This window comes from Mobula birostris, chromosome 9 (genome assembly GCF_030028105.1).
Source record: "Mobula birostris isolate sMobBir1 chromosome 9, sMobBir1.hap1, whole genome shotgun sequence".
Taxonomy (NCBI): domain Eukaryota; kingdom Metazoa; phylum Chordata; class Chondrichthyes; order Myliobatiformes; family Myliobatidae; genus Mobula; species Mobula birostris.
This window is the reverse complement of record NC_092378.1, coordinates 1,833,087-1,854,096: the sequence shown is the minus strand read 5'-3', so window position 1 is coordinate 1,854,096 and position 21,010 is coordinate 1,833,087. Positions and strand designations below refer to the sequence as shown.

General features: G+C 43.9%; 1 protein-coding gene across 4 annotated transcripts in view; it reads left to right on the top strand.

The window, feature by feature from the left end:
* ppfibp1b (PPFIA binding protein 1b) overlaps window positions 1-21,010 on the top strand; it is a 253,814-nt gene that overhangs the window by 216,979 nt on the left and 15,825 nt on the right. For all 4 annotated transcript variants that reach the window (XM_072267360.1, XM_072267357.1, XM_072267359.1 and 1 more), the window contains 3 exons: window positions 5,739-5,827; window positions 18,567-18,689; window positions 20,131-20,256. In XM_072267360.1, the coding sequence (XP_072123461.1) occupies window positions 5,739-5,827; window positions 18,567-18,689; window positions 20,131-20,256 (338 nt within the window). The remainder of the gene's footprint in view (window positions 1-5,738; window positions 5,828-18,566; window positions 18,690-20,130; window positions 20,257-21,010) is intronic.

Genomic DNA, 21,010 nt, shown 5'->3' with positions numbered 1-21,010 from the left:
GTAATTAACATATGTGAATAAAAACTACAGATAATACAAGTATATTAGGCCCCCCCAAACTCTTAGTATAATTAAACATGATAAGAAGAAAAATGAAAAAATATCGAATGGGAAAAATCCCTAAATTAGGGGAAAAAAAACTAAACTGAACTGACCAAAAACTAAACTAAACAAAGCTGGGCTATTATATTACATCGAATACAATCATTAATGTGATTCACTCTGCTCCTCTGTCCATATATTTTAGGTTAATAAAAAGGATTTGGAAAAGGTCAAGGTACATCATATGAAAGTGTTGAATAAATGGCCTCCAAGTCCCTTCAAATTTAACTGAAGGATCAAAAGTGACACTTCTGATTTTTTTCTAAACTTAAACAAGATATAGTTTGGGAAAACCATTGAAATATAGTAGGAGGATCAAGATCAATCTAACCCTTACTTCCCAAATAACTTTCCATTTTTCTATCATCCATCTGCCTATCTAATGGATTTTTAAATGCCTTTAATGTATCTGCCTCTACCATCATCTCTGGCAGGACATTCCATGTACCCACCACTCTCTTTTTATAAAAAAAAACGACTTCTGACATCCTCCACCCACCCAATATACGTTCCTCCATTCATCTTAAAATCATCCCCCCCTAGTGTCGGCCATTTCTGCCCAAGGAAAAAGGTCTCCAGCTCTTGCCACAAAGCACACCTTTCCCTTACCACCTCCCTCCACTTTCTGTAGGGATTGCCTCCCTCATGACTTCCTTGTCTACTATCCCTCTACCTCTCCTGGCTACACCTGTCCATTCATGGCCTTCACCACCATTCAGGATCCTAAGCAGTCCTTCCAGGTGAGGCAAAACTTCACCTGCAAATCTGTTGGGGTCATCTGCTGTATCCAGTGCTCTTTGTGTGCCCTCTACATTGGTGAGACCCAATGCAGATTGGGAGACCGCTTCATCGAGCACCTTTGCTCTGTCCACCACAAAAGGCAAGATGTCCTGATGTACCCCCATTTCAACTCAACCTCCTATTTCTGTTCTGACATACAGCGGCATGCAAAAGTTTGGATACCCCTGGTCAAAATTTCTGTTCCTGTGAATAGTTAAGTGAGTAGAAGATGAACAGATCTCCAAAAGTCATAAAGTTAAAGATGAAACATTCTTTTCAATGTTTTAAGCAAGATTAGTGTATTATTTTTGTTTTGTACAATTTTAGAGCGGGGGGGAAGGAAAGGAGCACCATGCCAAAGTTTGGACACCCCAAGAGATTTGAGCTCTCAGATAACTTTTATCAAGGTCTCAGACCTTAATTAGCTTGTTAGGGCTATGACTTGTTTGCAGTCATCGTTAGGAAAGGCCAGGTGATGCAAATTTCAAAGCTTTATAAAGGAGGAGGAGGAGGAGAAGATGGCGCGACGCAGCGCGCGCGGCCTCTCCAATGATCGATATCTGTAATCTGTCAAGTAGGGGACCGTGCGCAATTCTGATTTGATGGAGACAGACGTGAGAGTACGGAGGAACATCTGGAAAACTTCTGAAATGCCTGCTTCGTTGCCACTGCTACTGTGTGGTAACTGGAATCTCCGGAGCAGAAGGCCCCGAATCCTCGGGTTTGCTTGTTTCGGCAGCCAGGGCTAGGTCGAAGGCGCTCGAGAGGCTGTATCAGAGGGGCTGGTCGGAGGCTCGAAGTTTTCGGATGGACGGACTCAGTGTCGGCTGCTTCCAAGGCATCAGCAGTTGTCGGTGCCTTGGAGGTTTATGGCAGGGAGTTTCTCCCTTTTGCCGCCTGCTATCGGGGACTCGGGAGTCGATCCGGACTTGAGACTTTTTTACCGTGCCCATGGTCTGTTCTTTATCAAATTATGGTATTGTTTTGCACTGCTGTAACTATATGTTATAATTATGTGGTTCTGTCAGTGCTGGTCTTTGGTTTGTCCTGTTTTCTGTGATATCACTCTGGAGGAACATTGTATCATTTCTTAATGCATGTATGCATTTCTAAATGACAATAAAAGAGGACTGAGTGTTCTCATAATCTAAAATACCCTGACTCCTCAAACCTTGTCCCAACAATCAGCAACCATGGGCTCCTCTAAGCAGCTGCCTAACACACTGAAAATTAAAATAAATGATGCCCACAATGCAGAAGAAGGCTATAAGAAGATAGCAAAGTGTTTTCAGGTAGCCGTTTCCTCAGTTCGTAATGTAATCAAGAAATGGCAGTTAACAGGAATGGTGGAGATCAAGTTGAGGTCTGGAAGACCAAGAAAACTTTGAGATAACTGCTCATAGGATTGCTAGAAAGACAAATCAAAACCCCCATTTGACTGCAAAAGACCTTCAGGAAGATATAGCAGACTCTGGAGTGGTGGTGCACTGTTCTACTGTGCAGCGATAGCTGCACAAATATGACCTTCATGGAAGAGTCATCAGAAGAAACTCTTTCCTGCGTCCTCACCACAAAATTCATCGTCAGAGTTTGCAAAGGAACATCTAAACAAGCCTGATGCATTTTGGAAACAAGTCCTGTGGACTGATGAAGTTAAAATAGAACTTTTTGGTTGCAATGAGCAAAGGTATGTTTGGAGAAAAAAGGGTGCAGAATTTCATGAAAAGAACACCTCTCCAACTGTTAACCACGTGGGTGGATCGATCATGCTTTGGGCTTGTGTTGCAGGCAGTGGCATGGGGAACATTCCACTGGTAGAGGGAAGAATGAATTCAATTAAATACCAGCAAATTCTGGAAGAAAACGTCACACCATCAGTAAAAAAGCTGAAGATGAAAAGAGGATGGTGTCTACAACAGGATAATGACCTTAAACACACCTCAAAGTCCACAATAGACTACCTTGAGGCGCAAGCTGAAGGTTTTGCTATGGCCCTCACAGTCCCCCGACCTAAACATCATCGAGAATCTCTGGATAGACCTCAAAAGAGCAGTGCATGCAAGACGGCCCAAGAATCTCACAGAACTAGAAGCCTTTTGCAAGGAAGAATGGGCGAAAATCCCCCGAACAAGAATTGAAAGATTCTTAGCTGGCTACAAAAAGCGTTTACAAGCTGTGATACTTGCCAAGGGGGGTGTTACTAAGTACTGACCATGCAGGGTACCCAAACTTTTGCTTCGGGCCCTTTTCCTTTTTTGTTGTTTTGAAACTGTAAAAGATGGAAATAGGACATAGAAACATAGAAAATAGGTGCAGGAGTAGGCCATTCGGCCCTTCAAGCCTGCATCGCCATTTATTGTGATCATCGCTGATCATCCAACTCAGAACCCTGCACCAGCCTTCCCTCCATACCCCCTGATCCCCGTAGCCACAAGGGCCATATCTAACTCCCTCTTAAATATAGCCAATGAACTGGCCTCAACTGTTTCCTGTGGCAGAGGATTCCACAGATTCACCACTTTCTGTGAGAAGAAGTTTTTCCTTATCTCAGTCCTAAAAGGCTTCCCCTTTATCCTCAAACTGTGACCCCTCGTTCTGGACTTTCCCAACATCGGGAACAATCTTCCTGCATCTAGCCTGTCCAATCCCTTTAGGATTTTATACATTTCAATCAGATCCCCCCTCAATCTTCTAAATTCCAATGAGTACAAGCCTAGTTCATCCAGTCTTTCTTCATATGAAAGTCCTGCCATCCCAGGAATCAATCTGGTGAACCTTCTTTGTACTCCCTCTATGGCAAGGATGTCTTTTCTCAGATTAGGGGACCAAAACTGCACACAATACTCCAGGTGTGGTCTCACCAAGGCCTTGTACAACTGCAGTAGTACCTCCCTGCTCCTGTACTCGAATCCTCTCGCTATAAATGCCAGCATACCATTCGCCTTTTTCACCGCCTGCTGTACCTCCATGCCCACTTTCAATGACTGGTGTATAATGACACCCAGGTCTTATTGCACCTCCCCTTTTCCTAATAGCCCACCATTCAGATAATAATCTGTTTTCCTATTTTTGCCACCAAAGTGGATAACTTCACATTTATCCACATTAAATTGCATCTGCCATGAATTTGCCCACTCACCCAACCTATCCAAGTCACCCTGCATCCTCTTAGCATCCTCCTCACAGCTAACACTGCCGCCCAGCTTCGTGTCATCCGCAAACTTGGAGATGCTGCATTTAATTCCCTCATCCAAGTCATTAATATATATTGTAAACAACTGGGGTCCCAGCACTGAGCCTTGTGGTACCCCACTAGTCACTGCCTGCCATTCTGAAAAGGTCCTGTTTATTCCCACTCTTTGCTTCCTGTCTGCTAACCAATTCTCTATCCACATCAATACCTTACCCCCAATACCGTGCGCTTTAAGTTTGCACACTAATCTCCTGTGTGGGACCTTGTCAAAAGCCTTATGAAAATCCAAATATACCACATCCACTGGTTCTCCCCTATCCACTAGTTACATCCTCAAAAAATTCTATAAGATTCATCAGACATGATTTTCCTTTCACAAATCCATGCTGACTTTGTCCGATGATTTCACCGCTTTCCAAATGTGCTGTTATCACATCTTTGATAACTGACTCCAGCAGTTTCCCCACCATCGACGTTAGGCTAAGCGGTCTATAATTCCCCGGTTTCTCTCTCCCTCCTTTTTTAAAAAGTGGGGTTACATTAGCCACCCTGCCATCCTCAGGAACTAGTCCAGAATCTTAACGAGTTTTGAAAAATTATCACTAATGCATCCACTATTTCTTGGGCTACTTCCTTAAGCACTGTGGGATGCAGACCATCTGGCCCTGGGGATTTATCTGCCTTTAATCCCTTCAATTTACCTAACACCACTTCCCTACTAACATGTATTTCGCTCAGTTCTTCCATCTCACTGGACCCTCTGTCCCCTACTATTTCTGGAAGATTATTTATGTCCTCCTTAGTGAAGACAGAACCAAAGTAATTATTCAGTTGGCCTGCCATGTCCTTATTCCCCATGATCAATTCACCTGTTTCTGTCTGTAGGGGACCTACATTTGTCTTTACCAGTCTTTTCCTTTTTACGTATCTATAAAAGCTTTTACAGTCAGTTTTTATGTTCCCTGCCAGTTTTCTCTCATAATCTTTTTTCCCCTTCCTAATTAAGCCCTTTGTCCTCCTCTGCTGAAAAAAGTAATCTTGCTTAAAATATTGAAGAAATATATCATCTTTAACTTTATGCGTTTTGGAAATCAGGTCATCTTTTACTTGCTTAGCTATTCACAGTGACAGAAATTTTTACCGGGGTGCCCAAACCTTTGCATGCCACTGTACCTGTTTATGGCCACCTCTACTGGTCAAGCTCAGGTTGTAGGGAGGAGCAACACCTCACATTCCGTCTGTGTAGCCTCTAACCAGGTGGCATGAGGTAACTTCTACCCACTCCCTCCTTGCTCTTCCCCTACACCCCGACCTTCTGATCTGTCTTCTGCCCCCTTCCTATCAGGGATCAACTTTATTCACTAGTTACATTTACATATATTAGGAATTTGCTGTGGTGTAGAAGTCAGGGTGCGACATGCAACAACCTCAATCACACAGAATAAATATTTATATATGGTATAAAGTTAGAAGTACAGATATGGAATAAGATGTGCATAAATAGATACCAGTCCTGAAGAGTCTTGGCATGAAATGATGACTGTTTATTCCTCTCCATAGATGCTGCCTGACCTAGAGATTTCCTCCAGCATTGTGTGCTTGTGTGTATATGTGTGTTACCTCGCAGAATGTCTGGTGAGTAATGATAATTTATCTGTTTCAGGGTGGCTGGACGATATTGGATTACCCCAGTACAAGACCCAGTTTGATGAGGGAAGAGTAGATGGTCGAATGCTTCACTACATGACTGTGGTAAGCAAATTCTTGGCTTTGAATGTAAGCCGTAATGCTACCATTGAAAGCGTAACTTAGATCATTTCAAATACATTTGCAACCATAATTCTTTACATTGGCTGCAAATAGATAATCTTCAAGTTTCTTAAAAGAATAGTCCTGCATAAATCCAAGATTCAGATTTATTTATCACATAAACATCGAGGCATGTAGTGATCTGTGTTGGATGTGCAGGGAGCAGCCTGCAAGTGTCGCCACACATTCCGGTGCCAATATAGCATACTCACAATGCTTGACAGTACAAGTCAGAGCACAACAACAGCAAAACAAGTCCCATTCCTCTCTCCCACCTGCACATGTGCATAGTCCTACAGCATCTCAAACCCACAGACACTGGGCCCTCAACTTCCCCAGCGGGCTCGCAGACATTCAGACTTGGGGCATCGACCACTGGGCCTAGATTTCCACACTTTGGATGAGGACAAGAACCCTAGGCCCAGCACATCATGGGTAACAGGGTAATGCCCTCAGTACCGTTGAGCACATCTAAGTGGAGTACTGGTTTTCAGATTCCAAGCTGCCCTTGCCTACCTGCTTTATAAAAGCTGTAGTGCTGGCTTCCACATCCATTAGAAAGAAAGCACAGCGGCCCCTCTACTTAGAAGCTTGTGGAGATTCAACATGACATCTAAAACTTGACAAACTTCTACAGAGGTGCGATGGAGAGTATATTAACTGGTTACATCAAGGCCTGGTATGGAAACACCAGTGCCCTTGAATGGAAAATCCTACAAAAAGTAGTGGATATGGCCCAGTCCATCACAAGTAACGTCCTCCCAACCACTGAGCACATCTACACAGACCACGTTGAAAAGCAGTATCCATTATTAAGGACCCCCACCATCCAGGCTGTGCTCTCTTCTCGCTGCTGCCATCAGGAAGAAGCCTTGGGACCCACACAACCAAGTTCAGGAACAATTATTACCACTTGACTCCTGAACCAGAGGGGATAACTTCACTCAATGTTACTCACCCCAACACTGAACTATTCCCACAACTAATTGATTCACGTTCAAGGACTCTATCTCATATTCTCAATATCTATTGCTTATTATTAATATTTTATTTTATCTTTCTGTATTTGCACAGTTTGTTTTTTGTCTCATTAATTTTATAGTGTATCTTTGTATTTACTATGAATGCCTACAAGAAAATGAATCTCAGGGTGATATATGGTGACATTTATGTACTGTAATAATTTGCTTTGAACTTTAAACTCCAGAGGGATCACTAGCCCTCGATCCACCTGTCTGCATGGAGAGAGGAAGCCCAACCAAGTATTTCAATTAAAAACACATAATCTTGAGAATTTATAAAGCACTGGTAAGGCCTCACTTGAAATATTGTGAGCAGTTTTGGGCCCCTTGTCTTAGAAAGGATGTATTAACATTGGAAAAGGCTCGAAGGAGATTCATGAAAATATTCCAGGATTGGAAGGTTTGTCATATGAAGAAGCATTTGATGGGCTGTACTCACTGGAATTCAGAAGAATGAGGGATGACCTCATTGAAACGTATTGAATGTTGTAAAGCCTCAATAGACTGGACATGGAGAGGATGTTTCCACAAAGACCAGAGGACACAGCCTTAGAGTAGCGGGGTGTCTTTCTAGAATGGAAATGAGCAGTTTCTTTAGCCAGAGAGTGGTGAATTGGTGGTATTTGAGTATTTTTCTACAGAAGTATTTTTTTTAATCTGTCTTCTCTGTGGAAGACACAAGCAGTGTGTCAGATGTTGAAGGGTGTGAGGGAAGAGAAGCGAGTGCAGTTACTATTACAAGGGAGAAGGTGCTCAAAAAGCTGAAAGACCTGAAGTACATAAGTCACCCAGACCAGATGAACTGCACCCAAGGATTCTAAAAGAGGTAGCGGTAGAGATTGTGCAGGTATTAGTAATGATCTTTCAGAAATCATTGTAATATGGCATGGTGCCAGACAACTGGAAAATTGTAAATGTCACTCCACTCTTTAAGAAAGGAGGAAGGCAGCAGAAAGGAAATTATAGACCAGTTAGCCTGACCTCAGTGGTTTGGAAGATGTTGGAGTCAGTTGTTAAGTATAAGGTTATGGAGTACTTGGTGATATAGGACAAGATGGGACAAAGTCAGCATGGCTTTCCTAAGGAAAAATCTTGCCTGACATACCTTAAAGGAGATGCAGTGGATGTGGTATATTGCCATTGACAAGGTGCCATATGTGAGACTGCTTACCAAGATGGCATTACAGGAAAGTTACAGGCATGGTTGGAGCATTGGTAGGAGGCAGCAAGTGGGAATACAAGGATTCTTTTCTGGTTGGCTGCCAGTGACTAGTGGTGTTCCGCAAGGGGTCAATGTTGGGACCACTTCTTTTTATGCTGCATATCAATGATTTAGATGATGGAATAGATGGCTCTGTTACCAAGTTTGCAGATGATATGAAGATTGGTGGAGAGGCAGGTAGTGTTGAGGAAACAGGTAGGATGGAGAAGGATTTAGATTAGGAGAATGGGCAAGAAAGTGGTAAATGCAATACAATGTTGGAAAATGCATGGTCATGCACTTTGGTAGTAGAAATAAATATGTGGACTATTTTCTAAAAGCAGAAAAAATCCAAAAATCTGGATGCAAAGGGACTTGAGAGTACTTGTGCAGAAGTCCCTAAAGGTTAACTTGCAGGTTGAGTCGGTGAGGAAGGCAAATGCCATGTTAGCATTCATTTCAAGAGATCTAGAATACAAGAGCAGGGATGTGATGCTGAGGCTTTATAAGGCACTGGTGAGGCCTCTCCTTGGGTATTGTGAACAGTTTTGGGCCCCTCATCTAGAAAAAGAACTGCTGACATTGGAGAGGATTCAGAGGAGGTTCACAAGGATGATTCCAGGAATGAAAGGGTTATCATATGGAGGAACTTTGGCTCTGGGTCTGTGCTTGCTGGAACTTAGAAGCATGAGGAGGGATCTCATTGAAACCTTTCAAAGTTGAAAGACCTAGACAGAGTAGATGTGGAAAGGATGTTTATTATGGTGAGGGAGCCTAGGACAAGAAGGCATAGTCTCAGGATAGAGGGCCGTTAATTAAAACAGAGACACAGTGAAATTTCTTAAGCAAGACAGTGGTGAATTTGTGGAATTTATTACCACAGGCAGCTGCAGAGGCCGGGTCGTTGGGTGTGTTTAAGGCAGAGCTTGATTGATTGTACATGACAATGGTTACGGGGAGAAGACTGAGGAGGGGATAAAAGAATCGATGATTGAATAGCGGAGCAGACTCAATGGGCTAAATGGTCTAATTCATCTCCTATGTCTTATGGTCTTATTTGTTGCCACTGGCGGGTGTTGAAGGTGTACATTGGTAATATTTAAGGCAGCGCTTGATAGATTCCTGATCGGTCAGGGCATGAAGGTGGGAGATTGGGGCTGAGGTAGAAAATTGATCAGCCGTGATGAAATGGCGAAGCAGACGCAATGGCCCAAACGGCCTATTTCTGCTCCTATATCTTATGGTCTTATTTTAACATTTTAACAAGTTACTTCATGGGTGTCTGGTGGAAAATGCTAACCAACCAGTGCAAGAGGAACCAGGGAATCACTAACTGGTGAGCCATTGGTAGCTGGGAAACTAGTGAGTAGATTTTTAAAGATGGGATCTACACAAATTTGTAAAAACCTGGACTCACTACAATTATCAGCATAGCTTTGTGTCGCTGAGGGCTTATCTCAGATCTGATTGGGATTTTTAAGGAGGTGGCAAAGTCCAGAGGTAAAGTCTTGAAGTTAAAGTCTGGCCCAGAGACTGGATGTCGGTCTCTTGATGCCTGAGTTTGAGAGTCTGGGGCCAAGAACGGAGGCCTAGGGCAGAGCAAAGGTTGGAGTTCTGTGTGTGTAATGGGGTTGGAGGGCAAGAAAGAGGCTTATGCTGTTGCTGCTGCTTTTGTTCTATGTTGTGTTACGTTGTGGGCATGCTGTGTTGGTGCCAGAATGTGTGGCAACACATGTCGGTTGTCTCCAGTACATCCCTGGATGGATTGGTTGTTAATGCAAAAAATATGCATTTTACCGTTTGTTTCAGTGTACATGTGATAAATTAAAGTGAATCTGACCAGTGTTGGGTTATAAATGATTTAACAAGGTCTCTAACAGTAAGGTGATGCAGAGGATTGTCATTCAACCTCAGTAGTAGAGGGAAGTGGTACTGACTGGATGTCCAATCGTAGGGAAATTAATCTGCACTGAGAAAAGCACAGATTCATCAGGGATACAGTCAGCATAGCTGTCAGGGAGATTTCATTTGACTGAAGTTATTAAATTTATAAATTTATGTTAATGGTAGTTTGGTTGATGTAGTCTATGTGGACCTTGGGGCATTTAACTAGTTAATGTTAATTGGTCAGATGGGTGTAATTGAGGAGCACAGATTAGAAACATAGAAAACCTACAGTACAATACAGGCCTTTGGCCCACAAAGCTGTGCCGAACATGTCCTTACCTTAGAAAATTACCTAGGGTTACCCATAGCCCTCTATTTTTCTAAGCTCTATGTACCTGTCCAGGAGTCTCTTAAAAGACCCTATCATATCCGCCTCCACCACCATCACTGGCAGCCCATTCCACACACTCACCACTCTGCGTTTATATATTTAAAAAAAGACAACTTACCCCGACATCTCCTCTGCACCTGCTTCTAAGCACCTTAAAACTGTCCTCTCGTGCTAGCCATTTCAGCCCTGGGAAAAAGCCTTTGACTTTCCACATGATCAATGCCTCTCATCATCTTGTACACCTCTATCAGGTCACCTCTCATCCTCCATCGCTCCAAGGAGAAAAGGCCAAGTTCACTCAATCTATTCTCATAAGGCATACTCCCCAAATCAGGCAACATCCTTGTAAATCTCCTCTGCACCCTTTCTATGGTTTCCACATACTTCCTGTAGTGAGGCCATACTTCCTGTAGTGAGGCGACCAGAACTGAGCTCAGTACTGCAAGTGGGGTCTGACCAAGGTCCTATGCAACTACAACATTACCTCTCAGCTCCTAAACTCAATCCCACGATTGATGAAGGCCAATGCATCGTATGCCGCCTTAACCACAGAGTCAACCTGCGCAGCAGATTTGAGTGTCCTATGGACTCGGACCCCAAGGTCCCTCTGATCCTCCACACTGCCTAGAGTTTTGCTGTTATACTATATTCTGTCATAATATTTGACCTACCAAAATGAACCACCTCACACTTATCTGGAATGAACTCCATCTGCCACTTCTCAGCCTAGTTTTGCATCCTATCAATGTCCCGCTGTAACCTTTGACAGCCCTCCACATTATGCACAACACCCCCAACCTTTGTGCCATAGAAACATAGGAAACCTACAGCACAATACGGGCCCTTTGGCCCACAAAGTTGTGTCGAACATGTCCCTACCTTAGAAATTACTAGGGTTACCCATGGCCCTCTATTTTTTTAAGCTCCATGTACCTATCCAAAAGTCTCTTAAAAGACCCTCATCAGCAAACTTGCTAACCCATCCCTCCACTTCCTCATCCAGGTCATTTATAAAAATCACAAAGAATAGGGGTCCCAGAACAGATCCTTGAGGCACACCACTGGTCTCTGACCTCCATGCAGAATATGACCCGTCTATAGCCACTCTTTGCCTTCTGTGGGCAAGCCAGTTCTGGATCCACAAAGCAATGTCCCCTTGGATCCCATGTCTCCTTACTTTCTCAATAAGCCTTGCATGGGGTACCTAATCAAATGCCTTGCTGAAATCCACATACACTACATTACTGCTCTACCTTCATCAATGTGTTTAGTCACATCCTCAAAAAATTCAATCTGGCTCGTAAGGCACAACCTGCCTTTAACAAAGCAGTGCTGATTATTCCTAATCATATTATGCCTCTCCAAATGTTCATAAATCCTGCCTCTCAGTATCTTTTCCATCAACTGAAGTAAGACTCACTGATCTATAATTTGCTGGGCTATCTCTACTCCCTTTCTTGAATAAAGGAACAACATCCACAACCCTCCAATCCTCCGGAACCTCTCCCGTCCCCATTGATAGAAACATAGAAAATAGGTGCAGGAGTAGGCCATTCGGCCCTTCGAGCCTGCACCGCCATTCAGTATGATCATGGCTGATCATCCAACTCAGAACCCTGCACCAGCCTTCCCTCCATACCCCCTGATCCCTTTAGCCACAAGGGCCATATCTAACTCCCTCTTAAATATAGCCAATGAACTGGCCTCAACTGTTTCCTGTGGCAGAGATGATGATGCAAAGATCACGCCAGAGGCTCAGCAATCTCCTCCCTCGCCTCCCACAGTCGCCTGGAGTACATCCCATCTGGTCCCGGTGACTTATCCAACTTGATGCTTTCCAAAAGCTCCAGCACATCCTCTTCCTTAATATCTACATGCTCAAGCTTTTCAGTCCACTGCAAGTCATCCCTACAATCACCAAGATCCTTTTCCGCACTGAATACTAAAGCAAAGTATTCATTAAGTCCCCCTGCTATCTTCTCTGGTTCCATACACACTTTTCCACTGTCACACTTGATTGGTCCTATTCTCTCATGTCTTATCCTCATGGGTTGGAAGGGCCTATTACAGTACTGTATCTCTAAATAAAAATAAAACATTCTACAGTCTGGATGAAGATGGGTGGAATTGTACTTCTCATGGCAACCACTGAACTACAGGTTTTAATTTAAATCCCCATCTAGTTCAGCAGTGTCCTTTAGGAAGGGGAATGTACCATCCTGGCCTGATCTGACCTGTGTTACACTGATGTTGTTTGCTGTTCATCATCGCCACCTGGAGGACAGTGAGGGAAGGGTAACAGAAAATTCTCTGCTGATGCTGGGATCAAAGCAACATGCACAACACGCTGGAGGAACTCAGCAGAATGCTGCCCGACCTGCTGAGTTCCTCCAGCGTGTTGTGCGTGAAGGGTAACAAATACTGGCTGAGAGTTTTTAATAAAATAGTAAATCTCTTGCCTCCAAAATTAGTGCTTGGGCTGTTGGCAGTTCCTTGTTGAGATACTTCACTATGCCAAGTTCTGGGCTGTTTCAGTAACCATGCTGTACTTCTAGTCAAACAGCTCATTAAAAATTAAAGACCCTGAAGAAGGGTCTCTGCCCAAAACATCAACTGTGCCTCTCCATGGATGTTGCCTGACCTGAGCTCCTATAGCATTTTTGTGTGTTGCTCTGGATTTCCAGCATCTGTTGAACCCTTTGGTGTTCATTAAAGATCAGCTTTCTTTGTCACATGTACATTACATTGAAACACAGAGAGAAATCAGTTCTGATTCTGAAATGTCTCATTGCACCAACAACCAATACAGTTCTGAGCCAGCCCACAAGTGTCTCCGTGCTTCTGGAGCCAACATAGCATGCCTCCAACTCACTAACTTGGACATTTTTGGAATGCGAGAGGAAACTAGAGCACCGGGGGAAATCTATGTAGTCATGGGGAGAATGTACTAAGAACTTATAGATGGCAGAGGGAATTGAACCTGGGTCACAGGTGCTATAAATTATTGTGGTGGCATCCGTTAGTCTCGCGAGACCATGGATCTGCGCCTGGAAAGTCTCCGTGTTGTGCCGTCGCGGTGAGGCAATGCTGGAGTGTCCTCTCCAGGGCTGTAAATTATAGAACATAGAAATCTTTAGTACATTACAGGCCCTTTGGTCCATAATGTTGCGCTGACCTTGTAACCTACTCTAGAAACTGCCTAGAATTTCCCTATAGCATAGCCCTCTGTTCTTCAAAGCTCTGTGTACCTATCTAAGAGTCTCTTAAAAGACCCTATTGTAGCTGCTTCCACCACCTCCGCTGGCAGTGCATTCCACACACCCACCACTCTCTGTGGAAAAACTTACCTCTTATATCCCCCATGTACCTACTTTCAAGCACCTTCAAACTATGCCCCCTTGTGTTAACCATTTCAGCCCTGGGAAAAAGCCTCTGGCTAGCCACACAATCAATGCCTTTCATCATCTTATACACCTCTCATCCTCCGTCACTCCAAGGAGAAAAGGCCAAGTTCACTCAACCTATTCTCATAAGGCATGCTCCCCAATCCAGGCAACATCCTTATAAATTTCCTCTGCATTATGTCAATAGTTTCCACATCCTTCCTGTAGTGAGGTGACCAGAACTGAACATAGTACTCCAAGTGGGAGTACATTACCTCACAGCTCTTGAACTCAATCCCACAGCTGATGAAGGTCAACACACCATATGCTTTCTTATGTTAACCTGTGCAGCAGCTTTAAGTGTCCTGTGGACACGAACCCCAAGATCTCTCTGATCCTCCACACTGCCAAGAGTCTTGCCATTAATACTATACTCTGTCTTCAATTTGATCTACCAAAATGAACCACTTCACAAATATCTGGGTTGAACTCCATCTACAACTTCTCAGTCCAGTTCTGCATCCTATTGTTATCCCGCTGTAAGCTCTGACAAACTATCTACAATTTCCCCCATCCTTTATGTCATCAGAAAACTTACTAACCCACCCTTCTACTTCTTCATCCATTATAAAAATCACAAAGAGGAGAGGTCCCAGTACAGATCCCTGTGGAACACTAATGGTCACCAACCTCCATGCAGAATATGAGCCATCTACAGCCACCCTATGCCTTCTTTGGGCAAGCCAATTCTAGATCCACAAAAAAATGTCTCCTTGGATCCCATGCCTCTTTATTTTCTGAATGAGCCTTGCATGGGGAACCTTATTAAATGCCTTACTGAAATCCATATACACTACATCCGCTGCTCTACCTTCATTAATATGTTTGGTTATATCCTCGAAGAATTCAATCAGGCTCATAACACACAACTTGCCCTTGACAAAGCCATGCTGACTATCCTTAAGCAGACTATGTCTCTCCAAATGCTCATAAATTCTTTCTCTCAGGATCTTCTCCAACAATTTGCCCACCACTGAAGTAAGATTCACTGGTTTATAATTTCCTTGGGTATCGCTACTCCCTTTCTTGAACAAGGGAACAACATTTTCAACCCTTCAATCTTCGGTACTTCTCCCATCCCTATTGATGATACAAAGACCATCACCAGAGGCTCAGCAATCTCCTCCCTCACTTCCCACAGTAGCCTGGCGTATATCCCATCTGGTCCCGGCTACTTATCTAACTTAATGCTTTTTGAAAGCTCCAGCTCATCCTCTTTCTTAATGTCTATATACTCAAGCAGTTCAGTCTGCTGTAAGTCATCCCTACAATTGCCAAGGTCCTTTTCACTGGTGAATACTGAAGCAAAGTATTCGTGAAGTACCTCTGCTACTTCTGCTGACCACTACATGACCGTGCCGCACTGTGGGAACGTGGGAAACAGACATACATTTTTAATTACTTTTATTAAACTATTCAGGTTTTAAAAAGCCAGACGTGCAATTTTCAGGCAAAAATATTTAAGTTCAAAATTCAGGTTTATTTATCACGTACATAGAAACGTATAGAGAAATGCATCGTTTGCAATAAGAACGGACACACCCTAGGGTGTGCTGTGGACAGCCCGCAAGTGTCGACACACTCTCCAGAGATTACCCTTGGGTGAAATTCACGTAATCTGAAATAAAACTGGAATTAAGTCTGATTCTGTGCAACGCTATCCGTCCATTTATTATTCTGCGCTGTTTTGATGTGCTGGGTTGAGAGAGCAAAGCTATTGGCCTTATTATGCACTTGTCTAGAGTTACAGTCACTGTTTCCAAATGCTACCCATTTGAAGTGAACAATTCTACTAAATATACTTTCTCTGGGCTATGATCTCTGCAATCTGCAGCACATAGAAATCTACAGCACGTTACAGGCCTTTTGGCCCACAATGTTGTGCCAACCATGTAACCTCCTGTAGAAACTGCTTAGAATTTCCCTAACACATAGCCCCCTATTTTTCTAAACTCCATGTACCTGTCTAAGAGGCTCTTAAAAGACCCTGTTGTATCCGCATTTAATTCCTCTGTGGGAGTTGTGCTTTTGAGCCGTCTCTACGACCTGTCGTTTTTACGGTGTCCTAAAGGATTCGCTGAACTGGATTCTTGAGATTGCAGGTACGAATGCAGCAGCATTGCTGGAGCATACTTCGAGGCAGAGCCCAGGACCTAGAGCGAGAAACAAACCAATATTTAGTCGATTTAAGCACTGCGCCAGATTAAAACGATTAAGGTATTGAGGCTATGGGCGAAGGACGAAGCAGCATTCAGCTCTCTACTCAGCGCTGAATTGGCTTCGTGGCTGTGGACTCACTTTTAGGGACTCTGTGGCTCATGTTCTCTTTAACTTGTTTACTTATTTTTACTGTTTGCATGATTTGTCCATTTCTCGCACATTGGATATTTGACAGTGTTTGTTGTATGAGGATTTTCATGAAGTCTGTAGTGTTTATTTGTTTTGTGGCTGCCTGCAAGAAGATGAATCTAAAGGTTTTATATGGTGTACATACTTTGGAACTTGGGTTTATCCTAGAACAGGCGACTGCTGCAGAGAACGTCCACTCTCACTGCTCTTGTCAGGCTCCTGAAACCTTGTCAAGTGAATGTTGGGGATATTTTGCTGTGTTCATCTGAATCCAGTCATCAGCTGCTCTTCATTATATGGTGTTTCACAAAAGAGTTAAATATCAGTCGATCTGACTAAATATTTTTAACCTTAATTTGAAAATTATGTGTTTGTATTGGTAAGTATTGAATTTATTGTCTTTTTATTTGCCTTTCTCTTTAAATAATAACAGCAACATTTTAAAGGTTCGTAATGTAACCAAGTCTTTGACGTGTATCTGAGCAGCCAGGCAAGGCTTTGATGGAATGATGACACTGTACGTTTGTATGTTCTCGCCATGACCTTAGAATGCTCCAATTTCCTCCTGCATTCCAGACATGAGGGTTAGTAGGTTAATTGGTCACATGGGTATAATTGGGCATCACTGTATCATTGTGCCAGAAGGGCTTGATACCATGCTGTATCATTTAAAAAAAATTAAAGTGTCAAGTCGAAGAATTGGCTTCAGATTTTGCATTCAATATAAATAAATTTGCAACCTCATATTCAGAAATGTTAGCACCATACAAAATGCTGGCAGCATCTATGGAAAAGAGTAAACAGTCATCTTTTCGGGCTGAAACTTCTTCATCAGGACTGGGGAAAAATGTGAGAGCAAGGTGGGGGAGGGAGGAAGAAATGAAAGGTGATGGGTGAAGCTAGAAGTGGGAGTGGGGGGGGGAGGTGAAGTAAAGAGCTGGGAAATTGATAGGTGAAAGAGATACAAGGCTGGAGAAGGGGGAATCTGATAGGAGAGGATAGAAGTCCATGAAAGAAAGAAAAGGGGGAGGAGCAGCAGAAGGAGGTGATGGGCAGGTAAGAAGATATGGTATGAAAGGGAAATGAGAATGGGGATGGGTGGGATGGTGCAATTACTGAAGGTTCAAGACATCAGGTTGGAGGCTACCCAGGTGGAATACAAGGTATTGCTCCTCTATCCTGAGTGTGGCCTCATTGTGCCGGTAGAGGAGGCCTTGGATTGACATGTTGGAATGGGAGGTAGAGTTGAAATGGGTGGCCACTGGGAGATCCTGCTTTTTCTGGCAGACGGAGTGTAGGTCTCACTGACCTACAGCAGGCCACAATGGAAATGCAGAATACAGTAGATGACCCCAACAGACTCGCAGGTGAAGTGTTGCCTCACGTGGAAGGACTGTTCAGGGCCTTGAATGGCAGTGAGGGATGAGATGTAAGGGAAGGTGTGGAACTTGTTCCGCTTGCAAGGATAAGTACCAGGAGGGAGATCAGTGGAGAGGGATGATTGGACAAGGGAGTCGTGTAGGGAGCGATCCCTGTGGAAAGTGGATGGTGAGGGAAAGATGTGCTTAGTGGTGGGATCCCATTGGAGATGGCATAAGTTGCGGCAAATTATATGTTAGAAGGGGAGGCTAGTGGCATGATAGGTGAGGAAAAGATTACCTCTTCTCCGGCCTTGTCTCTTTCATCAATCAACTTCCCAACTCTTTACTTCACCCCTCCCCCTCTCCCAGTTTCACCAACCACCTGCCACCTTGTACAAATTCCTCTTCTCCCCCTGCCCTCACTTCTTGCTCTGTCTTCTCTTTTTCTTTCCCTAGTCCTGATGAAGGTTCTTGGCCAGAAACATCAACTGTTTAGTCTTTTCCATAAATGCTGCTTAACCTGCAGAGATCCTCCAAAATTTTGTGTGTGTTGCTTGGATTTCCAGCATCTGCAGATCCATGCCACAGATTATCCCTTGTAGTTAGTCTGAGAACAGTTAAGATTAGCTTTATTTATCACTTGTACATCAAAACGTACACTACCATCATTTGTGTGAATGACCAACATAAGTTCAAGGATGTACTGGGGGAGGCCTGTAAGTGTTGCCATGCCTCCAGCACCTACATAGCTTACTAACCCTAACTTGTATGTCTTTAGAAGGTGGGAAGAAACCCATGCGTTCATGGGGAGAACCTACAAACTTCTTACAGACAGCAGTGGGAATTGAACTCCACTCGCTAGTTCTGTAAAACAAGGTGCTAACCACTACGCTACCGTGTCTCCCACAGTTGGTGTTGAATGCAGATTGCGATATGGTTTTTCGTACCATTGTTATTTATATTCGGTGTGTTGTACTGTTTCTGGTCCTTTGGTTTAATACTTTCTCTCCTGGTTTGCTGCTTTCCAGGACGATCTGCTCTCGATGAAAGTCGGGAGCGTTCTCCATCACCTCAGCATCAAGCGAGCCATCCAGGTTCTCCGAATAAATAACTTTGAAGCTAATTGTCTGCGGAGGCGGCCATCTGATGAGGTAGGGGCAGCTTCACAAGGGATCACTCTTCAGGCCTTGTTCCTCTACATCAGAATGGTGTGCAACTTGGTGGAACCTCTCCCATCTAGATCTACAAGGCACAAGTCAGGAATGCTCCCAGCTGCCTGATCCAGTGCAGCATCAACAACTCCACGCCATCCACCGAAGAGCAGACAACAACTGGTACCTCATTCATAGCTTGCCCCTTCGCTCCCCAAACCCTCAAGGACGCATCTACTGTAGAGAAGACCACAACGGGCACCTCATTCACCCTTAAGAAAGACAGGGCAGTCAGCCCGGAGGAATACCACCACCTCCAAGTTGCACTCCTTTTTGACTTGGAAATGTATAGTTGTTCCTTCACTGTGGTGGGGTACCTGAAAACTGAGGGCGAGTAGGATTAGCATGAATAGGCATTGCAGTCAGCATGGGTGAGTCAGGCTGAAGGGCCTGTTTCAGTGCTACACAGCTCTGCAAATCTGAGTCTGTCACTAGATCTAAATCCCAAAACTCTTACCCAACAGCACCAGAAAGACTGAAGTGAACATGTACAGTACAGTACTGGAACAGGCCTTTTGCTAAACTAAACCCATCACAGCTGCTTGCACATGCTCCGTCTCCCTCCATTCCCTCCCTCTTCATGTTCCCTCCCACCTTGTCACAATCTGAATAAGGTTTATTATCTCGTATAGTATTCTTCTTGTTAAGCACATCATCCCTATCCATGCAGCATAAGCCGTTGACAGCAGCTTGCCCGCATCCTCTGTCCTGGACCTCTCTTTCAAGTGTTCCCAGGTGTAATCCATCATTTTGGTGGATCCTTGCTCTCCCAGGGATGAGGTCTTTGGAGTTTCTGTTGCCATTTCCGTAGCGCCCTACCCAACCCCCCTCCTTCCACAGCTGGGCTTGGGACAGTCCATGGTGGAGTTACTTCTGATATATGTCATGAAGTTCGTTATTTTCTGGCAGCAGTCAGTGCAATACATAAAATGTACCATAAATTACAATAAGAACTGTATAAAATAAATAAATAAGTAGTGCAAGAAGAGTGCGAAAGAAATGGGTAGTGTTCATGAGTTCATTGTCCATTCAGAAATCTGGTAGAGGGGAAGAAACTTCCTGAAACATTTGAGTGTGTGTCTTCAGGCTCCTGTACCCACCACCTTCATGGTAGCAATGAGAAGAGGGCATGTCCTGGGTGTGGTGGTGGTCTCTAATGTCTTTCTGAAGATGCTCTTGATGCTGCGGAGGCTGGTGCTCATGATGGAGCTGAGTTTACAACCCAAGAGCCCCTCGGCCTGGGCCAATAAATGTGGGTCTTGTCAGTGATGCACAGGTCCCAGAAAGAGAAGCGCACACTGTTTAGAAGTTTGTTTTCAGTATGTCTAAAATAGCTAAAAAGTGGAGTTTGAAGCATGCCTAAAAACACTTTCTCTCCCAGAATAACCTCAGCCCAGCAGAGGTGTCACGATGGACCAACCACCGGGTGATGGAGTGGCTTCGCTCGGCCGATCTGGCGGAATACGCTCCCAACTTGAGAGGCAGTGGAGTGCATGGGGGACTGATGGTAAGGCCAACCAGAGCTGACATCGATCCTGGTTATTTAATGTTATAAATTAAAGTGACTGTTTCTTCACCTAAAATGTACTGTATGTGCTGTGCCTCTGGATGTTGGCTGTTAGTTGCTTTGTGTAGAATGTAGAATGGTGCAGCACTGTACAGACCCTACAGTTTGTGATGTTGTGCAGATATTTTAACCTACTCTAAAATCAATCGTAGAGGGAGAACTGCTAATTTAAACAAGCTTTAGATTCCTAGATGTTGCTGCTCTCTGTCCAGTCTGAGGCAAGGCAGCAACAGTTTGAATCCACAATCTGCTGGAGGAACACAACAGGTCAAGAAGCATGGGGTGGAGAAATTACCTCCAAGTTGTTTGACTAGTAGTAATGGCCACTAGATTAGAATCACAGAACACTGCAATATAGAAACAGGCCCTTCGGTTCATCTAGATCCTGCTGAATTCTTATTCTGCCTAGTTCCATTGACCTAGGCCATACCCTCCATACCTCTCCCAACCGTATACCTGTCCAAACTTTCTTAAATGTTGAAATTACACTTGTATCCACCACTTCCCCTGGCAGCTCATTCCACACTCTCACCACCCTCAGAGTGAAGAAGTTCCTCCTCCTCATGTCCCCCTTAAACATTTCACTCTTAACTCATGACCTCTTGTTCCAGTGTCACCCAGCCTTACTGGACAAAGCCTGCTTACATTTACCCTATCTATACCTCTCATTACCCCTCATAATTTTGTACATCTT